Source organism: Gopherus flavomarginatus, chromosome 12, assembly GCF_025201925.1.
Source record: "Gopherus flavomarginatus isolate rGopFla2 chromosome 12, rGopFla2.mat.asm, whole genome shotgun sequence".
Taxonomy (NCBI): Eukaryota; Metazoa; Chordata; order Testudines; family Testudinidae; genus Gopherus; species Gopherus flavomarginatus.
In genome coordinates, this window is record NC_066628.1 from 50,892,947 (window position 1) to 50,902,239 (window position 9,293).

The following is a 9,293-nucleotide window of genomic DNA, read 5'->3' on the forward strand; positions in this document are numbered from 1 at the left end:
ACGAGCTCTTAAATGTGCATTTGTTCTCCCCCCTTTGATTGCCCTTCAGCGATGAGGCATGCACCAGTGGGCAGTTGGTTGTTGCTAGCAGGGAGAGTCAATACAAGATCTTCCACTTTCACCATGGTGGCCTGGATAAACTGTCTGAGGTGTTTCAGCAATGGAAATACTGCACGGAGACCCATCTCAAAGACCAGGTAACCGAGCAAAGCCTAGTGAGGCAGAGATGTCCCAAAAGATGGAAGGTCTATCTGTGAGACCTCCGTTTTCAGGCAGGGGTGGGCTAGGGCTGATTAAAGTGGTGTATTAATGTAACAAACCCATTGTTGCTTTCTGGCATACTTGGACAATTTTAGGAAATGAAAGGGGGAGGAATAGCTCAGTGGTTTGAGCATTGGCCTGCTAAACCCAGGGTTGTGAGTTCAATCCTTGAGGGGGCCACTTAGGGATCTGGGGCAAAATCGGTACTTGGTCCTGCTAGTGAAGGCAGGGGGCTGGACTCAATGACCTTTCAGAGTCTCTTCCAGTTCTATGCGATAGGTATATCTCAATTATTATTATTAATTATTAAAAAAGTGCAGACCAAATGGCCACTCTCTGATGTACCTGTCTGTTCTCTCACATTTCTGCCACTCCTGTGGAGAGGGGGAATTATTATCCAAAAGGCTTGCTTAGGTGTCTGCTTTGCTAGAGGCCATAGCTAGAGGGGCTGGTGGTGTTAGGCTGCTAGATGGCGGGGAAATTAGCAGTATTCGATCTGCAGTTCCGTGCATCTCCCATCCATTTTGTGAAGCCTGGCACGCTGAATTTGAAAATAATGTTTTGACAAGTCACCTTGCCATATTTTGCTCAATCTACATACAAATGTGATAAGAGCGCTTTAATTATCCATTTAAGATAGTGTATGTGCTTATTAGAAAGTGATTTTTAAATTCCTTCCTTCTCACTGAGCCCCCTGCTGCTTTCCTTATTACAGTAGCATGGGCTCACTTTTGCAGTGAGCAACCTTTGATTTTTAAATTAAATGTCAGCTGCAGTTTCGCACTGGGATCATGAGTGCCCTTAGCGAGAGCCTGGCAGTGCAGCTCTGGCTTGCCTAACAGCAGTCCTTTGTCTGGCCAATCATATGTAATTTATCGCAGCCATTCCTGGCAGAGTGAAGTTTTGCTGTAAGGAGCATTAATTTGGGATACGGTTGGGGGAGGAGTGGAAAGAAACTGGTTTTCTAAGGGAAGCTGTTTTGTGACGCTCTGATTTTTAATGGCTCCAATTACTCTTGCTGTTTTAATGGCTGGTGTTCCACAGAAACCTTTCCCTCCCTCCTGCACGTTGGGCCTTGGCTCTTAATCCTAAGGGAGCTGTGCTAACTGGGTCTCCTGCTTTAAAAGCAGTTGGTTTAGGAACTTTGCTGCTGTTCTGTCTCCCATTCAGCAGCTTACTGATGAAAAGACATGCATGCAGTTCTCAATCCGCCGCCCCAAGCTGCCGTCCTCCGAGACACATCCAGAGGAGAACACGTACAAGCGTCTTGATGTCACTGCTTGGCTCAATCACCTGAATGAATCTGGACAGGTGGAAGAGGAGTACAAGCTGCGCAAGGTGAGGGCTTGCTCTTTTCTTCAAGGAAAAGGCCCCAGGTAGAAGCTGAAGCAGTTTGCTTCGTGCTGTGGCAGGCGCTGGTTGTCTTTATACTATGAGACTATTATTTATGGTGCTTGGTTGGAGATCTCGCTGGGACTACAATCAGGTCAGCTTGAGGCAAAAGAGTGGAACATCTTTCTGAGCAGAGAGGGTTTCTGTCCTGCCTCTGCCTTCTGCCTGCTGGAATAAGTGGACTAGTGTCCAATCCCAGATGTGCTTGTACAATGCAGAGTGAACAAACCAAAGTCAGCAATCAAGGCTCCTGTGTAAAGAGTTTAGGGGAGTACTGTGTCCAGCTCCTTAGAGAAAAGTGTGCGGAGAAATGCAACGTCTCCAGGATTGGGGATTAAGCCATGACATGAGAGTGACACGTTAATCGTAGAGCTGCTCCGGGGGTGGGGTATTGACATTGAAATGAGCCCGATTTGTGTCTCGTATGGGAATAGAAGGCCAATGCTTTCCCTCTAAACATGTGCAAATTGCAGGAGTTTGAATCAAGGCATCACTAGTCTGGCGGCTTTGGTGCTCTTTCCTCAATGCAAGGGCTGGTGGTTTCTCGATGCAGTGTTTGGAAATCTAAAAAGTGTATTTGTTGCCACTTTTGCACCTTCCTCCAGGCCATTTTCTTTGGCGGGATTGATGTGTCTATCCGAGGTGAGGTCTGGCCCTTCATGCTGCGGTACTACAGCCACGAGTCCACGTCGGAGGAGAGGGAGGCGCTGAGGGTGCAGAAGAGGAGGGAATACTTTGAGATCCAGCAGAAGAGGTGACCAGAGAGAGGTCCCACCTTACTCTCCTCATCTTATCTCTCTGATCCTGATCAAAAATGTACCAATACTGAATGACAGCCCTGCCCTGCTAGGGAGGCATGACTAAGAGTGATGGATAAAGGGAACTTCTCTGCCATGGTTCACTTTCTGAGCACATAGAGCTGGTGCCATCTCATTCGTGTCAGGTCATTCGAATTCTTTGACGCAAGCTTGCCCAAAGCGGCAGTTGTAATTGCCTGGGCATTGCTCAGATGAGCAGCTGCTCCAGGCAGACTTGGCAATGGTGAGAGATGTCTGGAGAGGGAAGGTTTGGTCTCTGCCCCCAGTGTAATGCCCAGAGTCTTTCCAGATTGGGCCCTTTGTTCCTTGTTCACTTGTGGCTGTCTGGTGCACTCAGTTGCTGCTTAATTTTCAGACTTTCGATGACTCCAGATGAACAAAAAGAGTTTTGGCGTAATGTACAGTTCACGGTTGACAAAGACGTGGTGAGGACTGACCGCAGCAACCAGTTCTTCCGTGGCGAGGACAACCCAAATGTGGAAACCATGAGGTGATGCCGCTTTAAGCTGGACAATATCTTTCCCCAGCACCCTAAGCGAGGAATCACTGAATATAGGGAAAACTCTGTAAGGAGCTCTGTAGCCTAGGGGGAGCAGCTTCGAAGCACCTGCCTTGGGAGTGCTAAGGGATACCATGCGTAGGGCAGCCTTCCCCCAGTAATGCACATGGGGCCCCATTCGGCCCCGTCCCTGCTTCCCCTCCCCTCCCCACCTCTTTCTGGCTGTGCTGACCCTGCCTAGACCCATTTGGAGAGAGAAACCAAGAGGTGGGAGCTGAACAGTGAAGGCAGCCTGGGAATTGAGTTGCTGCTGCTGGAGTGTGACAGGAGATTGGATTTTTGTGGGTAGCAGGTTGTGTGCAGTGCCCAGCTTCCCACTGACAAGGTGGAAGGCCGAGCACTCTAGTACCTGAGCATGGGCATGTGGCCCTGTGTATGCCACCCCTGAACACAGTGGAACTGAGCATCGCAGATGGGCATGGGGGCACCCTTGCACCCCGGGTTCCTCTGTTGTTCTGACCTTCTCTCTTTCACATTGTTGCTCCACACGTATGCTCTCATGCTCCCGTTCTCTGTCACCCCGCAGCTGCGTGGGGCAAGGGGTCTCTGTCTGCTGGAGTTTTCTTGGAGCCAGGCCAGGAGCCACTTCATGTTGCTTTCCCCATCCTGAATGCGCCTCTCCTCTGTCCCGCCTCTCTAATGTCACCAGCCCCCAGCTTGGGAAATGGGGGTCAATGAGTTCTGCCTAGATTCTGATCTCTGATTACTGTGTACCATTCAGAATCCCTGTCCGCTAACCAGAGACCTCTTCTGAACCAGCCCAAGATAACCTAATCCCCTAGATCTGTGCCCTAGACATGGTGCTTTCACTAGAAAAGCACCCCCCGGACACAATTAGATGCATCTGTATGGGATGCCATGTCTTGTAGCGCTGCTAAAGTCACTTGTTTTCCAGATTCCAGTTGTGTCCTTAAACGGCAAGAGATTCATTGATCTTTTATATCTTTTCTGACTCCATGTGTGGGGTGGGGAATAGAGAGGGGAGGGTGACGGAGGTCAGCTGTGACTGGCACCCCCTGGATCTCACCCTCTCCTATTGAATGTCTCCTCTAGGAGAATCTTGCTGAACTATGCAGTGTATAACCCTACCATTGGCTACTCCCAGGGGATGTCCGACCTGGTTGCCCCCATTCTGTCAGAGGTCCTGGATGAGTCAGACACTTTCTGGTGCTTCGTGGGTTTGATGCAGAACACTATCTTCATCAGTTCCCCCCGGGATGAAGATATGGAGAAACAACTGGTGAGCTCTGAGCAGTGGGCTCTTTGTTCCCTTTCTGAACGTCCTCTCAGCCTCCTCAAAAAATACCATAAAACAAATACACAAAGCCCATTAGCTAGGCAGTTACTGTGGCTCCCAGCATGCCAAGCTATATTCCAGGGAGAGTAAATGCACAGAGGGTGACTGGTGCCCTGGGGGAACTGAGCTGAGTTTGTGGCAACTATTAACAGGATGTTGTCAGATAAAAAATATTTTTAAAATCCCAGATTCCCTATAAACCATAAATGGTTCTTAATTTATCTTTTACATTCTAACATACTCTGCTCTGGGGGCTACTGGTCGCTTACCCTTTGCACTTCACTCAGCTTGGACAATGGAAAACCACCAGTCAGCTTCACTTCCTGGTTCTGGGATGGTAGCATAATTCTGCAGCATTCAGGTTTCAAACATGGCAGAAGAAAGATTCAGTGCAAATTGCAAACTTTCTCACTGGCAACTTGTTTTAAATCTGCCAGGAAAACATTTCTTTTAACTTGAAGGTTGTATAAAAACCTTTTTTTTTTAATTTTTATTTTTTATTATTATTATTATTATTATTTTATTTTACAAAAATCTAGGTGTTGGGCCTAATCTGTATAATGGTTCAGTTTGAGAACGAGAGCCTCCGGACACCTCTGACTGCAGAGGGAATGCTGAATCCTTTCTGGTTAGTGTCCTGGGTAGTCCCACCATTTCTCTCCCAAACCCAAGGAGTGACGTTCTGGTCACCATGGCACCATTCAGCTTCCATCCAACTGTGCCAAACTTCTCTGAAAGTGACTCGGGACATGTGACTTGTTACTGTACAGCTCCAGGGTTCACTGACATGCTGAATGGGTTAATTTTGCAAAGTAACTTTGTCAGCGTTTAGTCTCAACTAAAAGAAGCTACCAAAACCAGCCCCTCCTTCCTGAGTTTCCAGCTCCAAGCTCCCAGGCTTCCTTTTCATTAGCATCATTAAGATAAAACCTGTCATGGAGATTTTCTTCTCTCTGCTCTTCCTTCCTAAACTTCCACAGTGGCCTCAGGGCCCTGTCTGCACTGACGGCATAAGCAAGTCTGGCCACAGGTGGTGGCTCCGCTGAGTGACAACATGTGTTTTCAGATGTACCTAAGAGAGCTGTTGCGGCTCATGCACCTGCACTTCTATCAGCACCTCGTCTCCCTGGGGGAGGATGGCTTGCAGATGCTTTTCTGTCATCGGTGGATCCTCCTCTGTTTTAAACGCGAGTTTCCGGATGCTGAGGCTTTACGCATGTGGGAAGCGTGCTGGGCTCACTACCAGGTTAGAGCACAGAGGATGGGGGCAGGACATAATGGACGGGAGTGGTCCCCTTGCTGAGTACTGCTGGTGTGCTAGACGCTGTGCAGAAAAGGAGCCAGTGGAGGTGTGGCTGCAGGTATCCAGCCTCCCTTCCACTCCCCCTCCCCCATCTGACTGTGACACACTTCAAGCATGATTTTCCAGTCCTGACAATCTGTTGGGGTGCGCCCCTGCCGCTTGCCTCAAAAGTAACTTAAATGAAAGCAGACTGCAGCCTGATTGACTCGTTGCTGTGTTCGTGGGCTGTCACAACGGATCAGTTTGAAGGGTCACTGCTTTGCTGACAGTTCGGCTGCAGTCCTGAATTGCGGCTCTGAGGATTTGCAAAGCCTGGTGCCCGGCTTCCTGCAAGACTAGCCAGAGAACCCAGTGGCAGAGAGACCATGAAACTGAGCTCCCCTCTGTCCCTGTCCTGGGAGCCAGGACACTGACAGCTGGACTGGTTTCTTCAGCAGGCCGCATGACCGTATTTACCTGCCAGGGGGAGGGGCAGGGCATGCATGTGGGATGGGGGGTTAGGGGAGTATCTGCCCTAGGGGACTGTTCCTCCTGGGCTGTCACCTGCCATCTGCAAGAGGTGACAGAGTGGTGACAACTCCGCGGGACTCACTCCTAGCACCAGGACTGTGGGGCTTGTTGGGTGCTGGTTGGCTGGTGCAGTCATGTGACTGTCACCCCTGTATTACCTCTCAGTGGTCCGTGTTGTAGTCTTCCCCCTTCCCTCTGTGCAGAAGATAAGTGAGCTTTAAGGCCCAAACTTGTACAAACGACTAGTGATTTTGGATGCCTGAGCTTCCAAGTGCTTTTCTCGAGACACTGTAACGGGGCCTGACTCATCAGAAGGGGCAGAGAACCCCTCCTCTGACGATCCAGCCCCCAGATGATATGTCCAGCTGGGCACTTCTGAAAAGCGTGATCCAAACTTTGCCTCTGTCCTCTGAAGGTAGCAGACGTGAGTGACTCAGTTACAGTGCAGGGTCCTCCGACTGCTCCCCCATTTGGATGTGCCCTAGCCGGAACTGGAGCAAGCATGGGAGCAAGCAGTGCTCATTTGGGAAAGAGGAATCTCTCCATGTGGAGCTGGTGGGAGCTCTAGTCTAGCCAGTCCTCTGCTTTCCTCTCCTGTAATCCCCAACTCCTGCTTTCTCCTTGCAGACGGACTATTTCCACCTCTTTATCTGTGTGGCCATCGTGGTGATTTACGGCGATGATGTCATTGAGCAGCAGCTGGCCACTGACCAGATGCTGCTGCATTTCGGTAACCTGGCCATGCACATGAATGGGGAACTTGTACTCAGGAAGGTAAATACCAACGTGCTGACGTCAGCTGAACCAGCAGCCACAGAGACGCCAGCCTTTCGGGAGCACCAGGAGTTGACACTATAGCTCTCTTCCGTTCCCTAATGTCCTTCCACTCGCTTGCCCTGCAGTACTTGCAGATGTTGAAGGTGGGATGGTGGGGTTACCTTGGAGTCCATCCTTAGGCTGCACTTGTTTGGGAGTCCAGTGATTGTTTCAGGGGGTCTGTGAGTCAACAGCCCTGTACAAGAGAGTGTAATTAACACAAACTCAAGGGTGTAGAAATGGGGGCCCTGCTGCTCATCTTGGTGTCCTGGCTCCCAGTCCAGGAGTGACTGCAGATCACATGACACTGGTGGGGGGGGGGGCAGGGAGGATGGGGTCAGGGCAGTTCCTAGTGATCAGTAAACAGCAACACAATTGGGACTAATTACCCTTTCCTTCCCCCGGCCCCTGCTGTTGGCAGCTTCAGCAGAAAGGCGGGGGAGTAAATAAGCTGGGGAGTCTGATGTTCCTGCTTACCTTAGCATCCTTCCGCGCAGGGCTGAGGCAGGGTGGCAGGCAGTATGAAGGAGTCTTGGCACTGCAGTTCTGTGATTAACAACACTATTTCAGCATCTGGGGCCAGGGGCCTGGTGCTGCTGACAAATCCTGAATTCCCAGGCTGGAAACTCTCCCTAAGCCTCATTTAGTTTTTATGCATGAGCCTAGGATTTGTGTTCCTCTCATGGCCTGGTTATTGTAGATCTTGAAAATACTTAACACTTCCAGTGTAGCTTTATGTGAGTGTTACACAGTATGGGCCATTGGGCAGCCCAGGCTCTGGCTGTATTTCTAACGGGTTATATCCTTCTTCTCTCCCACGCCAGGCTAGGAGTTTGCTTTATCAGTTTCGCCTGTTACCCCGGATCCCATGTAGCCTGCATGACCTGTGTAAGCTGTGTGGGACTGGCATGTGGGACAGTGGCTACATCCCTGCTGTGGAGTGTTCTGGACACCACCCTGAATCTGAGAGCTGCCCTTACGGGGGGATGGTGGAATTGCCTTCTCCCAAACCAGAAACTGAAGGCAAGAGGGGACTGAAAACACGGGAGGTCTTCTCTTTCCGCAAATAGCTCCCGCTGAAGGTGGGGTGGCGGTGGGAGAAATGGGCTTGGTTGAGTACATTGAAAGAAAAAATGAAGTGGAAATTGATCAAGACTCCTGAGAAGGCAAATGGGAGGAGAATGGAGATACTTCACAACAGGAAGCAAATTCCGTTTCAGTGAATCCTGGAACCCGAATGACGCTTAAACCAGGAACAGTGTCTGTGTGTCTCTTTGTTGGGTTTGGTTTTATGTGCAGAATGTGAAGTATTTATAGATTCCCAGGGCTCTGCCCATTGGATCAGAATCGCTAGCAGCCAAGAACTTACTCACTGCTAGGAAACCAGAACGTTAAAGAGAACCGAGTGCAACCAGCAACATTTGTGGGAAGAGTAGCGAGAGCAGAGCCCTGGTGAGACCTCACTCGGACATCCCTCCATCCTGAACATATATACTTTGCTTCAACCAAAACACACAACTCAGTGTCTTCTGTTTAAATCCATGATGATCACTTTGAATATATCTGCCGAAAAATAAAATTGCAAACTTTTGGGTTGTGAGGTAGGCATTTCATTGGTCAGTGTTGTGGGACCAGTCACCCAGAGATCTTTCTGTGCAAAAGCAAACTTGTGTGATCTTCCATCTGTCCTGAATCCGCACTGCGGTAGGTCTTGCAAGCACTGTTTGTCCATATTCTGAGTATGTCACAGTCCTCTTTCCAAGGGTTCACTTCCTTGTCCATCACATTCTTCAGCAAAACTTCTTCCTCGTTCTGATAGCTGCAGACAGGAGACATTGTTTTTTAAACATCTGTTTCCAGTGTGTCTGGCCCCAGGTATCTTCAGGTTTCCAGGTGGGCTGATGTGCTTCTGAACCCCCCAAGTGTTTTATGTCCATATCCCGGTTATCACTGTGGGCTGCAACACCCTCTCTAGGTGGGCGTTTTGCACACCAACTGGTGCACGTGAGGTACTCTGTTTCTTCAGAGTGAAAAGTGAAACAAACTGCAGTGCAGCAGCCTGTGCCCAGGTCTGTCTTTGCCATCAGTTTTCAATTCAGTTTTTGAGTGGGGAGCAAGTTTCTCCAGTCTCACTCTCCAAAATCTGTGTGTCAGCTGGAGACACTGGGATGGAGCGGGGCACCTGGGAGGTCCTTAGCAAATCCACTGGACTTCCAAAAGTACGTACTGGGGGTTACAATGTGGCCTCTGTAGAAATGTGTGCCAAAGAGACAAGGGAGAGTGCCTAACCTGGGAGTGTAAGGAGAGTCCCAGTGTGGGGACAGGTTACATGGGGCT

The 9,293-nt window shown here is 49.7% G+C and overlaps 1 protein-coding gene across 6 annotated transcripts in view; it reads left to right on the forward strand.

The window, feature by feature from the left end:
• The window catches only part of TBC1D16 (TBC1 domain family member 16), a 48,395-nt gene extending 39,849 nt beyond the window's left edge, over positions 1 to 8,546 (forward strand). For 3 of the 6 annotated variants that reach the window (XM_050919942.1, XM_050919941.1, XM_050919943.1), the window contains exons 5-12: positions 50 to 197; positions 1,432 to 1,599; positions 2,259 to 2,407; positions 2,827 to 2,961; positions 4,084 to 4,270; positions 5,394 to 5,573; positions 6,768 to 6,914; positions 7,781 to 8,546. In XM_050919942.1, coding sequence (XP_050775899.1) covers positions 50 to 197; positions 1,432 to 1,599; positions 2,259 to 2,407; positions 2,827 to 2,961; positions 4,084 to 4,270; positions 5,394 to 5,573; positions 6,768 to 6,914; positions 7,781 to 8,026 — 1,360 coding nt within the window. In that variant the 3' untranslated portion in view covers positions 8,027 to 8,546. Of the gene's footprint in view, positions 1 to 49; positions 198 to 1,431; positions 1,600 to 2,258; positions 2,408 to 2,826; positions 2,962 to 4,083; positions 4,271 to 4,866; positions 5,574 to 6,767; positions 6,915 to 7,780 lie in introns of those variants that run through there. The other 3 variants (XM_050919944.1, XM_050919946.1, XM_050919945.1) reach the window with 3 other exon arrangements.
• The last annotated feature ends 747 nt before the right edge of the window (positions 8,547 to 9,293 follow it).